At 44.3% G+C, this 22,384-nt stretch overlaps 1 protein-coding gene across 4 annotated transcripts in view; it reads right to left on the bottom strand.

The window, feature by feature from the left end:
- Nucleotides 1–22,384, bottom strand: part of Sptbn1 (spectrin beta, non-erythrocytic 1) — a 174,996-nt gene that overhangs the window by 10,337 nt on the left and 142,275 nt on the right. For all 4 annotated transcript variants that reach the window (XM_006993194.4, XM_015986682.3, XM_006993195.4 and 1 more), the window contains 13 exons: nt 18,453–18,543; nt 13,480–13,626; nt 12,355–12,618; nt 10,427–10,651; nt 9,883–9,972; nt 9,451–9,732; nt 8,481–8,611; nt 6,966–7,170; nt 6,271–6,645; nt 5,542–5,786; nt 3,812–3,950; nt 2,802–2,886; nt 380–576 (listed from right to left, as the gene is read on the bottom strand). In XM_006993194.4, the coding sequence (XP_006993256.1) occupies nt 380–576; nt 2,802–2,886; nt 3,812–3,950; nt 5,542–5,786; nt 6,271–6,645; nt 6,966–7,170; nt 8,481–8,611; nt 9,451–9,732; nt 9,883–9,972; nt 10,427–10,651; nt 12,355–12,618; nt 13,480–13,626; nt 18,453–18,543 (2,476 nt within the window). The remainder of the gene's footprint in view (nt 1–379; nt 577–2,801; nt 2,887–3,811; nt 3,951–5,541; nt 5,787–6,270; nt 6,646–6,965; nt 7,171–8,480; nt 8,612–9,450; nt 9,733–9,882; nt 9,973–10,426; nt 10,652–12,354; nt 12,619–13,479; nt 13,627–18,452; nt 18,544–22,384) is intronic.

The raw sequence follows: 22,384 nt of genomic DNA on the forward strand, positions 1-22,384 counted from the left end.
AGCTGCTGGGGGTTTTAAGCTGGACTTTCCATGAAGTCTCAATAAAAGCCCAGCACAGACCCACAAAAACTTTAAAGGAAGCCATTTGTATTGTAGTAGAGAAACGGGGGGGGGGGGGGGGGGGCACAAAACAGGTCTACCTGAAATGAATCCATTCCATGAGCAATAAAAATACTCTATTGACTCCTGAGAAGAATGGAAGTCAGAGTCTATTCTTTCTGAGTATGAAAGTTTGGGAAGAAGAAAGATCAGTACTGAGCTCTACAGTAAAAAAAGCTTTGGCTGGCAGAATCATCTGGGATGGAGATGATGTAACAGTAAATCCTGGAATCCACACCAACAGGCAAAGCATTGTGTTCACCATCCCAAGGTCACTCACTGTTGTCAATCTTTCCAGGGCAGAGAATCTCTCATCCCAGGTTGCTGCAGACTTTTCAAATGCCTCGTGGCGCTTGATGAGCTTCTCCACTTCATCCACACTCTGGCCAATTTCGCGGCTGGACAGGTATGGCTCCTGCCCAAGCAGCCAAGCCTCAGCCACACTGGCATCCCTTGAGAACTGATGGACCTCCAAAACTGCACAGGGAACCAAGAGTGAGTGTGGATCACAGGGCCACATGACAGCACTGTCCTAAACACACCTAGCTTATCATCTATGGAACTGAAATGCCATCAAATGTAAACAGTGAGCCACATAGACAACCTGAATGCTGCCAAGAGACATGTCACTAATAGGGGTAATGTGCTTTAATTGGGATATAAAATACACACACACACACACACACACACACACACGCACGCACGCACGCACTCACACATGTAATCACAAAATATTGTTGTCTTTTAAACTTTCTTCTCAGTTTGCCAAACACGAATACAAGTTACATTTTATACATAAACACATACTGCAACATCAGTCTAAGAATATTTCTATTTTCCAAGAGCCATGTGTGGACAGTGGCTCAAGTGGACTGTATTATAGGCCTAAACTGTATTCTGGTCATAGGCCCTAATTCTAAGAGATAAGATTGCAGAGCCCTACAGGTCACATAACCTATACATGCTGGACTATGCAGGTGGAAGCAGGCACCCACATAGCAGCTTGTATTAAGGTGAAGTATAATTTTCCCTTGGGGGGTTGAGAGGGAGGAGGCAGGGTTCTTTCTAAGCTACATTCTTCTCCTCTATGTGAGGAAAAAGTTCTCCCACCACAGTTACAAGGAGGGAGGTGTATTATTAGAACCGGCTAATCAGAACTGTCAACACCAGTTTTCCTCCATCTCACTCCGCAGTGTCTGGGGCTGGTCAGGTATGAACTGACTGTGGGACTACCAGTGTACCAGGAGCAGGCCTCATCCTGACATCGTGATGGACACCCCCTAACATATCAACTGAGAAGGAACTAGGAAAGAGTCACTTTTTCAAGGTGGGTTCCGTGCAAGTCATCATTGTAAACCCAGACTATAGCCTGGTATCCACTTCACAGCACTTTATGATACAGGTTTTGCTACACAAAAGAAAACTGCTCCAGATTTCTCAAAACCTGCAAATAAAATCATCAATAACATAATGACCTAAGATAGGATATATCTGAGGGCTCTGGGCCCAACTGGGTCCTTTACACACCTTTAGTTTCTACTAAGAGTCTACAATATATAGGCATGAGACTGGAATACAAGGACAGAGCTTAAAGCATCAACACAGAATGTCAGAATATAGTAAATAAAGCTTGAATTGAGCTACTCTTAATGTTTAAACCAACGATGAGGTTTATACTGTATATTTTAAATTCACTGAGGGTGAAATCCAGTGAGCACTCATAGTTCCAGGTAAACTAGGGTTACACACCCGCGCGCGTGTGTGTGCGTGTGTGCGCGTGTGAGAGAGAGAGAGAGAGAGAGAGAGAGAGAGAGAGAGAGAGAGAGAGAGAGAGAGAGAGACTGACTCTCTACATAGCTCTGTCTGTTCTTGGAACTTGCTAGGTAGACTAGACTGACCTTGAACTCACAGAGAACTATATGCCTCCACCTCCCAAATGCTGGGATTGGAGGCATATACCATCACACCCTGCATATTTTTATTATTTATGTGCGTGCGTATTCATTTGAGTACAGGTACCCACAGAAGCCAGAGATGTTAGATGCCCTGCAGCTGGAGTTACACAGGGTAGGATGCTGTGGGATGTCTTTCTGTACACTGTGAATAGGTGTTGCTCTGACTGGTTGATAAATAAAACCATTTGGCCAATGGCGAGGCAGGACAAGATTAGGTGGTACATTTGAACTGAAGAGAGAGAAGGAGAGTGGGAGAGATGCCAGTCGCCACTCATGGAGCAATAAGATGATAGCAGACCAGTAACACTATGGCCACATGACAACATATAGATTAATAGGAATGGGTTAATTTAAGATGGAAAAAGCTGAGCCATTAGGCCATACAGTTTGCAATTAATATAAGCCTCTGAGTGATTATTTTATAAGCAGCTGCTGAACGCAGGGCCGGATGGGACTGGAGAAACTTCCGGCCACAGTGTGAGCCCCTGACATGGGTCCTGGGTACTGAATCATATCATCTGGAAGAGTAGTAAGTGCTCTTAACCACTGAACCATCTCTTCACTCACACCTGAGAACTTAAAAACAGTAGCCAGCAAGCAATACTATACTGAGAAAGAAACATTTAAAACTTTAAAAATCACTAGGTAATAATATCACATTAATTACAGCAAAAAAAAAAAAAAATTGTATGCTTTCCATGGATACCCAAAAAAGCAGAAATATAAATGAAGTATGCATGTTCTTACTCAGTCTTAACCATTCCCATCGGTCTTCCCACTTGTCAATCATTTCTTTTCTTTTTTCCGTCAACTGCAGTAACTTTTCCTTGATCTGCACAAAAAACAAGGGCCTTAATAAAATACTGCAACCTTCTGTCTTCCTCAGTTGATGGTCACTTTGTACAAGAAAATTTATTTTCCCTGAAGTGTACCTTCCACGTCTTGGGAGTGGAGAGAAAAACACAGCTGTTTTTGCAGAAGGGAAAGCTTCTTGTGTTTAAAGCTGCTTGTGGTGAGGTAGCACACTATGTTTTGCCTCACTAGACTTTAAGGCTCCTGGAAACTAACATTTATGAAGAGAAAGACAATAATACAGGCAGAGCCTTGGCTTCTCTGAGAGACATCATTCCTGGGAAGCAAGCTATGCAAGGGATATCAGTACCAGCAACTTAACCAGAACCTGCCGCCATCCACCAAGAAGACCAAACACAACATGAGTATAACCACAACAGTGCCGATGGAGGAGTTCACGGGCTGGCGTTACACCCGAGATCCTCAAAAATTATCTCTGGCTAAACAACTACCAAATTGGGGCCTACAGCTTCATGTAACAGTCACTCTTGGCAGACAGAGTAAGTTTCAAAATTATGAAAAATAGTGTATTTATTTGCAAATGTGTAGTAGACCCTGTTGAAGGAGGTCCTGTACGTAACACAACTGCATAGAATGAAACTATTAGAAAAACTCCAACTACAATGAACACGTGGACTTGACTTTTGTCATTTCTTAATACAGTACAATGATTTACCCTGTGTTAGGTATTACATGGGATCCAGAGATGTTTTGAAGTTATGAATCAATCCTATGCCATTTTACATAAGGTATCTAACCATCTATGGATTCTAGTATTCACAGCGGTCCTGAAACCTATCCCTGTAGATTCTGAGAGACAATTACAAAGACACGATGCAAAATAAAAATAATTTTATACCCTAACACCGGATGAGTTTAAGTCTCAAAGCAAAACAGCATCCTACCTCCTCAGAAGCATAGTGTTTCCTTGCCAGCAGGGATTTCCCAAGTTCAATGCAAGTTGTAAAACTGTCATTGCGAGCATCAATTTCAGCTTTGATACCTTGATGATTATTCATTAACAGTTCAACAGATGACACATCCCTATAAGAAAGTAACATCTTCTTTAAGAGGCCAAGCTTTTCAAATAAATATGTATGTTTTAAAACACATAATGAGAAGGGAATTGACAACTAATTGTCCTTTTCGGACTGGTTCACAGCTCTCACTCAGGCTGAGTCACTGGAACTGAAGTTCAATGACTTAACTCAGGACCAGCTAGCTCTGTGACACTCCAAGGCAGGCATCTTTAGCTGCATACAAGAAAACTGCTGGATTTGGGTTCACATCTTAACTTTTAAACACAGTGCAGGCAGACACTCCTTCAAGTAGGCACAAAGGCAGTTAGTTGCAACAAAGAACTGTTAGTTGAACAAAAGCTGTTAGTTGATGTCTTTGAGAATACAGAACTACAAAGCCAGATGTGGAAGAAAGTACACACCTATAACCCCAGCACTTGGGAGCTGAGGCAGGAGTTTTATTTTAGGTTTGAGGCCAGCTTGGCCATAGAGTGAGACCCTGTCTCCGCAAAGCAAAGCAAAACAGAAAAGAAAGAAGAGCACCCAGGCTTGGTGATGTGTACCAGTAATTCCAGACATAGGAGTTCAAGGCCAGCCGAGTTTTAGTATAGTTAGCAAGTACATGAGTCACAGTCTCAAAAATAATAAACAAATGTTAAAAATTTAAGCCTAGAGCAACCGGCTACTTGGGAGGCTGGGGCAGAAGGAATGCAGTTCAAGGCCTAACAATTCAGCGAGAGCTTGTCTCACAAGGGGAGGGGGGATAGACAGGGGAAGGTACCAGCGGGATGTAGTTCAGCAGCAGAGCGCTCTCTCAGCATGCATCCCTGGTTCAACAGCCAGCGGTGCACATGTGTAGACAAGCTGGGGGTAAGGAGCTTAGAAATCAAAAACTAACTTTGCCATAAGACCTTCTCATGGATCAAAATCAACAGAGCCTGGCCTGTTCTTAAGACATAAACAAGCACTTCACTCATCATGGAGCTTTGTTTTTGTTACAGCAGGAGCTAGCAAGGGTGAACTGCTGGTTACGTATGCCCTGCTCTATTCATCTTTGAATGAAAGCAAACTAAAGGGAAGATACCAATCACTTCCGGACACTTGAAACAAATGTCAAGGGTGACCAACACCTTTGTAATATACATAAAAACGAACAGTGACTTTTAATATAACAAAGACACAGAAAAATAAAAAAGCCTGGGTGGGGCAGGAGGATCAGGATCTGTCCCTGGTCTATGGGCAGGCTTCTGGAACCCGGCAGTGGGAAGGGGCTTGGACCTGCTTAGGCTCAGTGTGCTGGGCTCTGCTGACTCCCCATGGGAGACCTCAATTTGGGGGATGTGGGGTGGCTTAGAAAAGCAGGCTGGGGGGTTGGAGATCTGTGGATAGTATATGGAATGAGTAGAAAATTTCTTATTAAAGAAAAATGAAAAAAACAAAAACAAAAACAAAAAAAAGCCTGGGTGGGAAGGCCTGGGTGAGTGTGAGGGTGAGAACCTAGAAGAGGTGAACGTCACCCTCAGCTCCTTGTTCCCTAGCAATGGTGTGTGGTAGACAACTGAAGCAGTGAGAGGCTCTTTTCTGAACATCCACACCTCAGAGGCTAGGAGCCTTACCGTGGTTTCTCCTGGGCCTCAATCTGCCGGATGACATCTTCCATCCAGAGCATGAGGTCACGCACCATGCTGAAGAAGCGGAACTTGTCTCCCGTGTCCACTAGCCGCACCCTGCGACCCTCACAAGCATCCAGCAGGGACTTCCAGGCTTCCAGAACCTCATTCTCACGCTTCTGGATGTCATCGGCCTTGTCCCCCGCGTAGGCTGCCTGGAGGCGGGCTGCATCCTCTTGCAGCTGCCTCACCTGTGAAGCCACAGGGAAGAAACACTAGGTTCACGACTCTGGCCTTGCCTATCACCCACTCCCTTCCTTACTCAATGCAGAAAAATAAACTTGCATTATTCAAATAAAAAAGCATACATTTCTTTCTTGGTATGGTTGGTGGAAAACAAGGACATATTGTTTTCAAAGTAATCCTGATGTCACGTTAACATAAGGAACTTGTATTGAAGCCTATTAACTTACAAATGCTTATCTGTGCATCTACCTCATTTACACACCAGCATTTTCATCTAACATTATGACAAATTCAGTATGTCAAGTATGACAAATTCAGAACTGTACAGACTGCAAAGCTTTCCTGTATAGGGAATGTGTGTGTATGAACATGTGTGCTTAATTTGGGTAGTCATTTCAGGTATGTTCGGAGGAGTTACAGGGTACAGAGAGGCTCATGATACACAAAGATACTCTGTAAGATTTCCTTGTACTAGACAGCTCCACCCACCTGAGTGCCCAGAGCCTGGATGTCATGCTCAAAGGTGGTGTGCATTCTCTGTAAGGTCTCCACTGTGTTCTGATCTCTTCCAAGCTCCTCAGGGAGTTTCTTGTGTTTGTCCTGGATGCGGCCAAAGATCTCCTTGGCATCATGGTAAAACTTATGCAGTTCATAGGAGGCAGCAAGAATCTGTGTTCTCGTGTCAATGAGCTCCAGGAGGTCAGCCCAGGCTTCATTGAGACCATCTTTCCACTCAGCAATGGTGGCAGCATCTGAATGTCCAGAGTTGATGAGGTCATCTGCCATATGATTGACTGTATCCACACGCTCCTGCCCAATGTTTCCTGTGTCTCGAGCAAATTCTCGGAACCGTTCTTGTAACATCTGAAATAAGAGTGCACATAGAGAAATCACTGAGACCACTGTTTTATACCCCATCACAGGAATGCTGCTGGAAAGAAGCTGAGCAGTGGGAGGCACAAACTGATATGCAGTTCCTGAGAACCACAGATCTCTACTGCAGAACCTACCTTTGTCTCTGTGGAGAGGTGATCCAACCCATGCCAAAGTCACCTGACAGAAGCACCAAGTTGAACCCACATCTATGACCTCTGGTGTGAGTCTAGGTGTCGACTGGATCTGCTCACAGCCGGCCCTCCAAACGCCACCCACTGCACACCACTCACTCCGCCCGAAGTACTTGCCGTGACATGCTCATAGTCCTGTCCCAACTCATGGGACCCTGCGACCACTTCCCTCTCAGCAATCCACTGCTCCAGGTCGTCAACCTCCCTGTTGAGCTGGAACAGCCTGTGCCTCTCGTCAAGTTTTCCTCTCCTTTCTTCAGCAAGATCCTTCAGGCCAGCGTATAGCTTATCCACTTTTGACTGCCGCATGCTAATACGCTCACTGAAAAAGAAAACTAGCAGTGAGGAAAGGACCTCAAATGTCTTCTTCCAGAGAAAAACAAATGAGCGAAAATACTACTGCATAAAATTTCCCCCAAGAAACTTCTATTTAACCTGTTTTGTCTAAAAAATAAAACTCTGAATGAGCTCAATTTCAAATGATGAAGAGTGAATAGGGAAACCAAACACAGAAATTAAGACCGAAGGCCACCCTGAGTCCACGACCGCACTGCTGGTTCCACCCCCCTGGGATAAGGGCTGACTGCTGGTTCCACCACCTTTGAGAATAACGGATGCGTTGCTGGTTCTGCAATCACAATTTTTTCACTACTAAAAGTTAATGCAAAATGTTGGAGCCATCTTCCACTGCCAGAGGCACACACTATCCACTAGCTTCTGCTCTGGGCTGTGTGCTCTTCCCCGTTAGCAGAGCTGGCTCTGGCTGCTCCTGTTTCCTCAGTCACAAAGTGTAGTTAGGAGACTGGATCCCACTTCCTCGAATTTCTCACCAGAATTACATGTCATGAAAGGTTATCAGGATTTCCTGATGCCTGCCTGTTCTTTCTTGAGAATATGATAGGAACACCTGAAGGACCTCACCTTCCCCAACCTGTCTCACAAAGGATAAACAAACACACTGTCAATTCCTTTCCTTCCTTACTCCTAAACAGTGGTTCCCCAGAAGGCTTGACAGGACTGCTTTTCTCATTAACACAGCAGCCTAGTGAACAAAAGAACACACACCTCACTTGTTTCCACTCCGGTTTCCTGGGTAATCACTGTGCAAAAGTTAGAGAGCGCTACCATTTTGTTTTTCTGAGAGCCATTTGAGGTCACAGATCTGGGATTCTTGTCTCTCAGTCCTCTTTATTCATTGTTTCCCCAAACTTATTTATTTTTAAAGACAGGGTTTCATTATAGAATCCTGGCTAGCCTATAACTAACTATGTAGACCAAGCTGGCCTTGAACTCAGAGATTTAACTGCCTCTGCCGCCCAAATTCTGGGAGGCATGTGCCATCACATCTGACCTAAATTTCATCACTTCTATCTGTAAGTCAACATATACTTATGACCCTAACAATCTCTCAACTGGGTCTTGGTCAACATGAGGTATTTAACCCACAAGAGCAACTTTTCATAACAATTTACCTTTTTTATATACCATAAGTTCTTAAGTCAATGACCCACTTTACCACTAATGCATAATGAATGGTGACTTTTTTTGGGGGGGGTGGGGGGGCAGGTTAGTAAGACACCTTGATTGAAGAATAAACAGCCTGCTTGACCTCCTTCTCAAAGTGTCACTCACCTTTCAGGATGGCTGTCAGCTACCAGGGCTCGGCTAGTTTTGGAGAGCTGGTGTACTGTCTCTGCATAGTCCTCAACAGCCTGTTCCAAAATCTGATGCTTTTTCAACATGGAGACAGCACTTTGCTCATCCTGCAAAGAAACAGACTGTCAAAACCATAGCCAGAAACTATCTCTGGGGTGACAAATTAACTTCAGGGTTTGGTGGGGCAAGAGGAAAGATCATCAGACAAAAAAAAAAAAAAAAAAAGACCAGTATGATATAGCTACGAACACAGACACATTTGAGAACATTACCAGGGACTAAAGGAGGCCTCTGCAAAGGGGAACATGTAGTGTGACCCCCAAAGCCCCTCTAAGGTAGAGGGAAGCTTAAGGAAGTCTAACTAACGTATCTTAACTAGCTAAAAACCCCAGTCTGTCAGGTGTGTGCATGACAGTATTATACAACCTTAAAGCACTTTTAAACGGTCTCAAACCCGCTGTATGTTGGATGGCCTGGGCAACCCTATGAATGATTTTAGAAGATTTCTGTTTAAAAAAAAGTAAATGGGCTGGGCATGGTGGGACACACCTACAATCCCAGCACTTGGGAGGTAGAGGCAGGTGGATCTCTGTGAGTTCAAAGCTAGCTCAGCCAGGGCTACATAGTGAAGCCCTGTCTCAAACAAAAAGATTAAAAAAAAAAGATAGCCTTTTTAGTATAGTAGTATAACCTATTTGTAATCAGCCTACGGCATGAGTCTGAAGCCAGTCTGGGCTACATATTAAGTCCTAGGTCTGCATGTGTTAGTTACATACTTAGCTGTTGTACCAGACTTCAAGGTAAGTAATACCTTTCTTTACTTCTCAGCACCTAGAGGCAGCAGGTGAAATGTGTCATGAAGTCATTATGCAGCTAGCAGGTTTGAGTAGGGCACTCTTCTAGGCACACCTCCCACTTCCTCTCCTGGAGTCGGGAAGTCTCTCACCTTGGCTTTTTCCTCAGACATCATATACAGTTCCTGCTCACTCATCCAGGCTTCTGCTTCAGCTGCATCAAAGTAGTATTGCTGGGCCCTGTGGGCCTCCTCCAGCCGCCTGTGGCGCTTCTCAGTCTCCTCAATAAGAAGCCCCCACAGCTGCTTCAGGTCGGCCAGCCTCTGCCTGATCGCTTCGGCATTGAGGCTGCTGCTATCTGTGATGATGTTTTGACTCCTCTCAAAGATGTCATCAATACGAGGCTGGTGTCCCTGGATTTCTTTCTGGAGGGTCTGTGCAGAAGAGGCAAAAACAGTTTTGCTAAATGGCCATGGCCTGGTACTTAGTCTGAACTCGCAAACCATCAAAGCTCTCTCATTTCCTCTGCTGTATGATTCAGTCATCATTTACCAGACACAGCTAGCTCAGGCAGAAGCACTTACCTGATTTTTCTTTATTAACAGTTGCACAGTTTGAAGGTTATGGCCATGATCTGTGGAAGTTGCCAAAGGCATCCTCTCGCCAACCCACAGCTAGAAAGAATTGAAAGTAAGCAGTGGTCATGACCATGTGGAAACACAAACAAATGGCTCATGTAAGGGCACAAGGATGGCAAGGAACCGTGTGTGTGTGTGTGTGTGTGTGTGTGTGTGTGTGTGTGTGTGTCCGTCCAGTCTTCCTTCACAGGGCTGCCAGTACATACAGATGTTTCCTTTTGGACATGAGGCAGAGTTAGTCTTCTGAACTTACTTCATCCATGGTGTTGGACACATCATAAGCCCTGTGGTTAGTTTAAGTCTTACTCTAGTGCATTAAAATCCTGGAGTATCTTTAGAACGCTAGGAAGGGGAGAACTGCATTCAAGTGCATGTGGGGGACACATCACTAGGACATGGAGGATGGGCTCTGAGGTCCAACTCATTGACATGGGCCGAAGCAATAACAGGAAAGCAACCACTGGCTTCAGGACAGGTGAGGGCCACTCACAATTTCGTCCTCCACATCCCTGTTGAACTGATGGATCTCCTTGGAAGCTAACAGATTATGCTTCCTCTCATTCAAGGGCTCCAGAAGTTCCATGAACTTGGTCTGCACAGTGAGGCGCTTGCTGTCCACCTCATCGGTACTCTTCCCCTCCTGACTCAGTGCCTGGGCTTGGCTCTGGAGTTCCTCGATCTCCTTCTTCCGCACTTCCATCTGATTCTCTAGCATCTAAGGGAATAAGACTGCATCAGAGCCAGAGGAAACACAGAGACTCTGGCTGGGATTTTGTTCTGGGCACTGGCTAAAGCCTAAGAATAACTGAAGAATACAAACGTGCCCAGCAGACACCAAGGAGGAGAGCACCAGTGAGCGCTCCAGCTCACCAGCTAATGTCTCCAGGACTTTAATAAAACTTGAAGTAACATTAAAATTTAACTAGGAACTCAGGGAAAAGAAAGACAGGGAGAAAGTGTTACATATGCCTATACAGAATTCAGCTTCTCTATTAGAAAGGAGAACATTCATGAGGCTCTAGTTCTTTTTGGCTAGAAAATAATGTTATCTTTGTTTCTTCAACCCAGAGCTCTGACTAGAATCATGCTAGGTAAAGAGGAAACACAACAGCCATTCACTGAAGGAAATCAGCAAAAACAGAAGCAAGAGTACTCACTGAGGAGCCACCACAGACCACACAGCAGGTCATATGCCAGGGAACTGGCATTGGAGGCTAATTGTAACCGTTCCAGGAAGAGGTGGCGGCTATAAAAACTACACCATCTGTCTAAATTCATTAATGCACAAGTAGCAAAGTAGCTACTTTTAAAAGAAAACAGTGTAGCTACATGTGGTAGCGCACACCTTTAATCCTGGTACTCAGGTCTTTGAGTTTGAGGTCCGCCTGACCTGCATAGTGAGTTTTTGGACAGACAGGACCTCTAGATCCTGTCTCAAATCAAAATCAATAACCACACCACACCACAACAAACCAAACCAAACCAAACAACAAACCCCAAAACCAAAAGTGTGTGTATGCATGTTTGTGGCCATGTGGCTATTTGTGCATATTACACATGTAGACCAGTAGACAAGTATGGATGATACTCTCAAGAATGGCATCCAACTTCTTTGGAAGAAGGTCTCAAGGCCTCATTGACCTGAAGCTGACAAATTAGGCTGGACTAGCTGATCTGTTTCTGCCTCCCCAGCACTGAGATTACAAGCACATCCTTAGAGTTATAAGGCAAACAACTTTACTGACTGAGCTACCTCCTGATACACGTATGTCTGTGTACCCTGTGCATGTGGAAGCCAGAAGGTAGTGCTAGATCCCCTGGAACTGGAGTTACAGACAGCTGTGAGGCACATGTGGGTGTTGGGAATTGAACCCAGGTCCTCTGGAGGAGTAGCTCGTGCTCTCCACAGCTGAGCCATCTCTCCAGTCCCTGCTAATATACTTTTAATACAGCTGTTTTTTCATTAATTCAAGGTAAATTCATCTGCCCTCAGAATCGCCTATCACAATATAAAAAACCTTTCATTTCCTTTACCATCTACCAAGTGGATAGTGAACAATTCAGAGTAGATAGTAAACAGTTCCTTCTGTTCAACCACCATCTATTTAAGACATTATATAGAAGGACAAATGATTATTTTCATAGAGATGAATATTTTACTCAACCACTGAATGATGATAACACTCATCAGTAAGATCTAAAAAGAAGTATTCCCATGCACAGACATTCAAAACTTTTACTAATTATAGTCTTTCCAGTTGACTCTGGAAAGGCCACTATGGTCAGGGCAAGCACTTCTCTGAGAGGTTAAAGCCCTTCTCATGGAAGAGGGATGGCAGAGAATCTTGATAAATAAGGATGAAGATGAAAGCCATGAAGCAGGCATAGCCCAGGTAGACAGCGGTCTTGTCCACTTGCCTGTTGCTTTTTCAGAAGAATATTGACGCTAGTAAGGTCTTTGCCATAGTCGTCAGACTGAATCTGGCTCTCCAGGCCATGGAGCCACTTGTCTAGATCTGCACAGCTCTGTGTGAACAGCTCAGCCTTATTTGCATCAAAGAGCCGCTGGGCCTTGGTCTGGGTGGTGGATTCAAGGACTTCCCACATTTTATGTAAACCAGTGAGTTTCTCCTTCACCACAGCTTCTGTTTCTGGCTTTTCTGAAATGAGCTGCATTCCTTCCTAGAGAACACAAACCAATGAGGTTAGAAATAAAAGTTTGCAAGAGAATAAATGTCACTGTAAAAAAAAAAAACAAAAACCAATCCCTGAGACATTTGCTCCCCACCACTCCCTATATTCACCATGAAGTTATTGCTAGGTAAAACCAACAATGGTCTTGTGTACATACTCTATGCTTCTGGAATGTCAACAATCAGTGTTGTATGCTTTAACAGTTTCAACTGGGGCAACAGGAGGTTTAGTGTTAGTAACCTACAACTTCATACCTCAAAAACCACACATAACACATTATTAACTCTTAGGAGTCTGACAGTGAAGGGAAAGGAGGATGAGAAACACATACTTCTATTACACTACACAGAATCTCCCTATGTAAATATAAGTATTATCATAGTTAGTGCCTGGTTGGTGTAAGACAGACAGACAGACAGACACCACACACACACACACACACGCACACACACACACACACACAACCATTTTAACATTTATGCAATAGTAGCTCATAAAGCTGGCCATAAAGCAACACAGGTATATGGCCAATGGCAGCGAGGTAGGCATGGACTCACGGTCTATCATCAGTGACCAATCACCTGGTAGTCACTGGAAGATAAACCGAGCCCCAGGCTGGGTCTCTGCTTCTCTTCCTGCTGGGGAACTGAAGTCAGAAACTGTAAGTGGAAGCAGGGGATTGCTACTGGCTCTGTAACTTTTGTAAATGATGACATATGGCTCTAAAAGTACCCTAAATGAAAGGAATCCATTTCTTCTCCTCCATCTCCCCTAAGCTTTTATGTTTTCCTCCTTACCAAGGCCACAATGAGAGTGTGGGGAGGGGTCTCACCAGGTAATGTAACTCACCTTCTCAATCTTGTCCAGCCATTCTTTGTTGGATGCAAGTTCTGCCATAAACGCCTGATGCTTTAGCCATTTGCTGTGAAGGTTCCTGGCTTCATCATAAGACATGTCCTGGGCTGTGAGCATCTTTTCATTGATCCAGAGGGACAGCTATGGTAGAATAGCAAGAAAATTTTAGAAACTGTCATTATAGACTTAACCTTTTTATTCTACCCAGAAGGGATTACACAGTGACATGCTACATATTCCCTTGTCAACAGACAACAAAATATATTACTTTGCATCTCCAACCCATCTTGTACCCAAGTTTGATCCAAAGGGTAGAGCTAACACTAAACCCAGACATACAAAAGCTCCAAAGCAACTTTTAAATCAACAGCACTCTGGCTCAGCCTTCCCCATAAGGCTGTGCTTGCAGCTCTACTCTAATTAGTTCAAAACACAAGCATTTTCCTCTCCCAGACACCCGTAACAGTTATAACATGTTAATTGTTACTGTCTTTTAATTCATTTGGAAATCACACATTTTAAAGCAACCCACACAGCCAGGCGGTGGTGGCGCATACCTTTAATCCCAGCACATGGGAAGCAGAAGCAGGAGGATCTCTGTGAGTTTGAGGCTAGCCTAGGCTACAGAGTGAATCCCTGTCTCGAAAATCCAAAAACCAAACCGAAAAAACCCTCCCCCAAACAAACAAACAAACATCCAAGAACAAACAAACAAAATCAAACAAACAATAAAAAATCCAACCTACAAACCTATCTATGGTTTCCACTCACCGTGGTGCATGTGTGGAAATGTCAAAGAACATAAAAAACTTGCTTATTGCGGAGCTAATACAACCACAACATCCTTTCTTCATCTCTAACGATTCTGAGCAACCTCCACCTCTTTTTCTATAGCCTCCAGCTCTCTAAGAACTTTCCATTCAGACTATGAACACTTCATGGAACTTGACTCTGAGATCAACCATGTATACTTGAAAGTAAATTCTTGAGAGCTGTACAAAGCTTGCCAGCTGCTGACAGAAGTGAATTCTGAGAGGCTTGGGGTGGGAGCTGGCCAAACACCAGGCCCTGACCCACACCTCCTTCAGGCTTTTATCCCAACCCAAGCCCTGCTTAGTCCTGCTTTCCCACAAGTGGTCAGGCCAGAGAATCCACTCTTGGATCCCAAGAGTCTTCAGGAACCATTTCATATCACTTGGGTAACAGTGAGTGACTTAATTTTAAAGTAGTCATTGCTCACTGTGAGCCTGCATCTGAACATCTTCATGGTTCCATTTCTCAAGGTCTACAAATGGCACGAGACCAGAGAATGCCTTACAGCATCAGTGTTCCCAAAGCTTTTCATTCACACCCTGGCTGCTGCCGAGAAAGCCTTCCCCATACATTTGCTTCAGGAGCAGTAGGTCTGTTCTTTATAAAATGTCAAGGAGGACAAAGCAGCTCACGAGATAACTGCTGGCTATGAGAATGGATAAAAAGGTACCGGTTCTACCTTTCTCATGCTATTCATCATTAAGGAAAACCAGAGGGGTTAAGGTTCAAAGTAAATTCTTTGTGATCGCAGATCATCGATCGGTCAGTGACATAACAATTAAAAACAGTACATGTTCTACTTTAAAAGATTTAACTATTTCCCAGCTATCTAAGTGGCTGAAACGTGAAATACTATGGCCACTCATCCAATCTAAGAAGAAGAAAAAAAAGATACAAAAGAAAACCAAATGATAAAAATTCCCCTGTATACCACAGAGAAAGGTTTCCCACAGAAGGGTATTGATTCAAAGTGCAAAGAACATCCAAATATTTTCATTATTCCTAACACCCAACTGGTTTTTTTTTTTTTGAGAAAACACTACATAAAAACCAGGCTTATAAACCAATGCGCTCATACATGTCCTACAGATAAAGGGTCATTGTGTAGCACAGCACAATGCTGTGGGACTATGGAGCTGGCCAGTACACCAGCCCTTCGTCAGCATTCCAAAACCAGAGCTACAGGGAGTATTTGTGGGCATCCATAAAGGTCATGTGAGATATACTCATTCTCTGCAGAAAAGATCTCTGTGCAGATGGAAAAAGATAAAAATGCTTTAACCACTGAACAAGGCTCAGCACTGAACTCAGTTTTATGTCAGACATGTCTGTACTGCCTTCCTGGGAAAACAAAACAAAACAAACAAACAAAATCAACCCTCTCCTTCAGAAAATAGGAAGTGCATTGTAAGAGAGTAAGCCAGTCAGCCCCAGCTTTCAGATCATCTGTTTTTAGGACACCCCACTAAAACCACTCTGTGAAGACTAAGACGCTCCTCACATACATATATGAAGTGAGCAAGTCGGCCCTGTTCTAACTGTATTCTAGTGGAATGGCTACCCCCAGTGTTTATGGGGCTAACAACAAAGGCAGTTCTCACAATCTTGCCTCTTTCAGCCAAGGCACCAAGGAGAAAGGGAATGTGTGTGTAGGTGGGGTGGGGTGTTGGGTATGTAGGAGGCAACAAACCCCTGGATTCTCTGGACCTTGAACACAAACAGCCAGTAATGAAATTGAATTTAACCTCTGAGTGCTGCTATGTAAATAACTATCATCATAAAAGATAGTCAAATGTAAGGCTGGTCCATACAAACTCCATTCCCAAGACATTCTGGCTTAAAATTGGGTATATTTTAAATGAGGCAGAATGATGGACGTTTCAGTATAAGAATGTGTCGTGTGTGGCTCCCCACTACCCCCCCCCCCGACACACCCCTGTCAATATACTTGAATTTCTACAGAGTGTCTTGGAACCACCAAACTTGATCTAAATTCTGTCGCATGTTGACCATATGCTGTGTGGGACATTTGACATCTTCAGCAGTCACTACGGCTGTGCCAACTTAAGGAAGCTCACAGAGCAATGGTAAAACAAGGGCCGAAAGAACCAGAGAGACCTGGCACAGTAGTCACATAGACACCTACAAACCACTTTCTAGATATAAGCAACAACAGGAACTATAGCCCAATACTCCCTGTATACTCGGAGGAAAATTCTGGGCCAGCCTGAAGGTCACTGGAATTCAGCCAAGGATGCTGGTTTACAGCACTGTGTGTGGGGTGGGGTGGGTGGGGGCTCTGACCCGGCATTTCTTGTGATTCCACCAGGAAGGAGTGTCACTTTACTAAGTCTCTCCATAGTTTTCTATTTATGAAACCTGTGCCTAGGTGGCTAAAAACCAAAGTGCCGGAAATGCCAGCTCTAAATGAGCTCCCCTCAGGTGTTCCCCCCGGACCCTCATCTGTCTGTTACTCGGCATTCTTTTCTCAGCTTCAGCCTCATGGTCCAGTCAATCAATTGCTTCCCATCAGCTTGCCCTTTAAAATCAGGAGCAAGACCAGGGCAGTGGCTCACACCTGCAACTGCAGAACCCAGCAGGCTGGAGCAGTAGGTTCCAGGCCAATTTACACTACCATGTGAGACCGGCTCCAAAGAATGAATGAAGGAATGAATACAAAACCAAAAAAGCAGGCTGAACAGAGCCTATCAACTCTCTGGCCAAAGGACACAGTCTCAGGTGATGTTTGTTTCAAGGGTGCACACATTCCCAACTTCTTCCTGTTCAGAGAACCATGTGTCCACGGCTTCCTTCAGAGCACATTTCCTGTGAGTATCCTTTCTAGACGGTTACTTATGTCTACCTGCCACTCAGAAGAAGCATTCCTAACATGCGTGCTTAAAGCTGACATAGTGTAGGGACTCCTTCTTAAGATCTGTCTGCCAGTCCCTTCACTGGACATGAACACCTTTTGTGATAAAAGATCTAACATGTCTGTTGCATTTCTTTGAACATACAGCTATATGTTCATATAGAGTGTTTGTGCTGAGTTAACTATATATCTTAGCACACAAACTAATATTGCTCCCAAGTCCCTACATTCTCTTGTTCCTTATCCCATTTTGGGCTCCAAGGGAATTTATCCTAATAAACAAGAGAGGACCGAATTCCACTGATGTTCTCTGGCAGATGGAGAAATAGGATGTGTTTGTGAATTCACACATGTGGAGTTTTCCATACACTTTCCCCCAGCTAGCTTGCAAAGACTGTATTTTCCTGGCCAACTTTAGTTTTCAACGTTTATCAGGGGAGAATCATGCGATTAATACCACATGTTAATTAAAACTTGGTCTTTGACATCCAGAGTACCATTTAGCATAACATTGTTTTAAAGATCTTAAATGAATAAGAAATCTGGATTATAGTTTTAAATTTTCTGTTTTTTAAAAAGATTTATTCATTTTTATTCTGTTTATGAGTGTTTTGCCTACATGTATACTACATGTGCATGCAGAAGCCAGAGGGAGGGGTCAGATTCCCTGGAGCTGGAATTTCAGGCAGTTCTGACTCTCACTGAACCTGGATCCTTTGAAAGAGGTATTGTGCTCTTAACCACCAAGCATCTCTCTAGCTCCTGTATCTCTGGTTTTTAATATATAGAGACAGTTTCAGTGCTTACTAAGCTCTTTCTTCCCAGGCTATTTAATTGTACCTTATTTCGAAGATTTAAAACACAAGTAAATGCTTTTCAGGGTATTTTCAGACATCACTGCTCAGTAGAGTTTTCTGAAATGATGAAAAGTATCTACGTCTGTGTTGTCCAATGTAGTGGCCAGCAGTTGCACTAGCAATTGAGTGCTTAAAATACAGCTAGTTTGCTAGAACTATGCTCTGAATTTTAACTTAAAATGAAACAGCCACAGGTAGTTAATTTAAGTATAGCCCTACTCTATAATATCCTAAAATGTAGATGAGCTGACAATCTAATTTACTGATAGTATAGTTCCTCTAAGAGAACTGATGAGAGCGCTGTACCCCTAACCTCTAACCGTGGGTAACTTACGAGCTTCATTAATTTCACAATTCAATTTCTTTTCTCAAAATGCTGGCCAGCTACTGTGAGAAACCAGGATGACTGGGGGAGCAGAGCATACCTCCTGACAGTCTTGCAGGAATTTCTGTAGATCTCGGTTATCCTTCAATCTCATCAGAAGTTCACTGGCTGCCTCTCTATTCTTCCTGTGCCTGCCAAAAGAATCAAGTAATGAAAAATAGTTAAATGTAGAATTTACAAGCTGATTTCTTCCCTGGGTTTTGTATGACAGAGGCAAGATGGAGAAAGTTTAGCATCCTCCAAATGTGTAAGCCACAATAGGTACAAAAGAGACTCAAACACCTGTTAAAACCACACAAGAGGCCAATGCTCACATTTAAATGAATCTAATCCTAGAAAAGAAAAGAAAAAGAGTATGCACTGTGCACAAGACCCTGCTACTGACAATGTGGATTTGAAATTTATTCTCCACAAAATCATAACTGGGTACCGTTTGGATGGAACCTCCAGTTTGCTCCTGCATGATCTGGAAAGCCCCATTTCCTTCTCTCTCTCTCTCTCTCTCTCTCTCTCTCTCTCTCTCTCTCTCTCTCTCACACACACACACACACACACACACACACACACACACACACACACACACACACACACACACCAAATCCCGCCCTCTCAGAGAACCTCCAACAAAAGGAAGGCACTCAACAGCCCAGTTCCTCATCCTTGGCGGCTACAGCAGCCCCTCCCCGGAAGTTGCCAGCAGCCCAAGTCCCCGCCTAAAGCGGTCAGCTTTTGACCACACTTGGGCACAAACCCAGCTTGTGGAGGACAAGTTATGACCCTTTGCCTACAAGCTATATAATCTCCCTGCCTTAGTCCAGTCATATGCCTTCTCTGGCCTTGATCTCTGGGACTGGAGAATCCGTCCAGGAGTTGATTTGCTCAAATAAACCTGCTCTTCTAATTTTTCAATTTGGCTTGATCTGGCTTACTGCACTGATGGAGAAACCTTTTATAGGGGTACAGAAAATGTATTAGGTGCAAGGCTAAAAAACACATATAATCATGTAATTGTTGGGTCGGAGAGGTGGCCTATAGGTTAAGAGTACTGACTGCTTTCCCAGAGGTCGTGAGTTAAGATTCCCAGAACCCATACGGCAGCTTACAAACCCCTGTAACTCCAGTTCCACTGGATCTACTTCACCAGACGCTCACATGGTGAACAGATAAAAAAAACACCCACGCACGTAAAATAAATAAATAATAAAATCATGTAATTATCTGTTTTTTTTTTTTAGGTTTTACTATGTACCTCTGGCTGTCCTGAAACTCACTATGTAGACCAGCCTGGTCTTAAACTCACAGGAGGTCTTGCCTCCATCTCCTGTGCTGGAATTTAAGGCATGCACTACCACACCCAGTTTGATAATACTTTAGAAATATTTTCTGGTAAACTTATCTGAACACTACAAAGGAAAAATTTCAGACCTATGGGGTCACATGCTTACTCTTGATGGGGTAGCTAAGGTTTTAAGTAAAAACACAACACCTTAAGACAAAACAAACAAAAAAAGTCCTGTACATTTGGAAGTTGTTGCTGAAAGTGTTAAACAATATGAGAAGCAGGGACTCATAGTCTGAATCCTAACTTGCTAGCAAATGTACTTCTTGTGCCACTGGCACAAGTCTCCAGAAACCGGAACGGCAGTGTGAAGGGGGTTACTAATGCAATGAAGGCTGCTGCTCCATGGCAAAGATCAACAGGTGTGCCGCAGATGCTTCTCTGACATTCCTGGTCACCCTTGCAGAAGGCATGGCTACACTGCGGGTGTCACAGGGCACAGACACAGCACACGGCTGGAAGCGCAGCACAGCTGGGGCAATGCCTGCCTACCTAGCATTCAAGACACCCCACAAACACCCTAGCACCACACAAAACGGCATGGGGTGCATACCTAATTTCAGCACTCCTGCGTTGGAGGCAGGAGAGTCAGAAGTTCTAGGTTATCCTGAGCTAAATGAGTTTGAGGCTAACCGGGAGAGCTGGGCCTCCATTTTGATTTGAAAAGCAATTCTTTGCTGTATGAGACTGGGGGAAAGGAATGTCCTCCATTCATGCCAGTCAACAGTGGAAATAAGCAATAACAGCTCAGGAAACACACATGTATCGAGTGACAGTCAAAGAAGCTTCAAGAGAAAGAAAGACCTTACAACAGATGTGTCACACACCCCCTCAGTGATTCGTGACACTGCAGCTACCACCCACCCACCCAGGGACCTGAAGAAAAAAACTCCTATTCCCAGGACTGTAAGAAAATCACAAAGGGAAGCAATATGGCAATTAAAATGTTTGATACATAAGAAGACTTTCCCCCCTATTCTTAGTTAAATAGTTCCTGTAGCTTCCGATGGACAAGGAGATCTAACACTTAAGCAAAATGTGAGCATGCTACTTTGCTACTGCTATTCTTTATCAGAAACCATAAACTAAAGCAAGACTTGAATGAACCTGGGTTGAAGGAATAATCATCCAAAAAAGTTCACAGGGAAGGAATGTCAAGACCATTTCTGAAAGGCCCTTTGTTTGCATTCTGACCCGACCCCTGGGGACTCACCTGGCATCCTGATGTCATCTTATGCAAAGACCCCTTAAGAGGAAACAAACTCTCCCTCCCCTTCTCTCCCCCCTGCCAGAGGCAGCACTCACACCTCTCTCCTCCTCCGCTCCCCTCAAAGTAAAATAAACATGCCACGTGGACAACACGTCTGCTGTGTGAGGGGAGTTGTACTTTCGTGCAACTCGCCATGGCCTCCCATGCTCCGCATCCTAACATTGGTGCCAGTGACTCGACAGAGGCCCTTGTGGCGCATTTCTCTGACCGTCGCAGACACTAGGAGCCCAGGAACCTTCCACACTCAACTTCGTCCAACACTGGCATAATCAATCGGTAAGGCCCCACTTCTAGCCATTTCCCATGACTGAGGATTCGTCTTCACGACCATGGTCTCTCATCTCTTGGCCCTGTTCAAAAGTCTTGGTACCAGCAACCACGTGTCCCTTGGGCTTAGCTGCCCTCTGGCCCGCTCTCTGTTTGAAGAAACACTGCAACAGTCTGTGCCGTCTTGTTCGAACCTCAGCGTCCTTTGGACCCCTGTTCTGCGACTGACAGCCTGGTCCTCTGTCTCACTTATGGGAAATTAGCCAGACCCAAGGGTTCTTGGGCTACACACTCCAGCCACTCCAATCTCTCCCTCCCCCTCCCACCTGCAGCCGCTGCCTCCGCTCAAGGCGCTGGGGTGAGCCCAGCCCAGAACATAGCCTCTGCCCCGACTGCCACTGCTCTGGGGATGCCTCCCTTAGCTTCTGCTTCTTCCTGGCTTTCTCCCACCCTGCCGCCTCTCAGCCTGCAATCCTACAGCTCGTTCGTTATACTGTACGTTCTCATCTCTGGCTTGTTTAAGTCGGTCAGCTGACAGTTTCCTGGAGTTCTGTCTGTCTTTCTGTTAAAACAGTTTATTTCGTATATGCAGATGGAAATGTATGACTGAGGTGGCCACCTGCCTGATTTTTGGATGCTTGAGTTTATGTGTCCCACATGTGTTAAAACAACAACAACAAAACGAAAACCCAGATGACCACATACATGGTCAGTCGCCATATTTGATATGGGCAATCATGTGGTCAGGTGCCATCTCTGTTAAAGTCAAAGGGGTATCACCACCATCTTTATTAGGGGCAGCAAAAAGTCACTTCCTGTCCTTGGCTCTAGCATGGGCGGCGAGGCACCGGCACTCTGGCTCATAGCTCAAGGGTCGAGGCCTGGCATTCCTCTGCAGCCGCTTGCCGCTCTGGAGCTCTTGTGGGCGGGGCCTGGAGACCTATCTTCTCCCTTCCAGGGCTCTAGGGTATCAGTGGTGCCACATGCTGGAGAAATGGCCAATTTGCCAGCTCATTTTATAGATGAAAAAAAAAAAAAAAATCAAGCCTAACTTTTCCTGAAGCTACTAGGTTTCTCCACATAAATAAATGACTTA

Source organism: Peromyscus maniculatus, chromosome 10, assembly GCF_049852395.1.
Source record: "Peromyscus maniculatus bairdii isolate BWxNUB_F1_BW_parent chromosome 10, HU_Pman_BW_mat_3.1, whole genome shotgun sequence".
NCBI classification, from domain to species: Eukaryota; Metazoa; Chordata; class Mammalia; order Rodentia; family Cricetidae; genus Peromyscus; species Peromyscus maniculatus.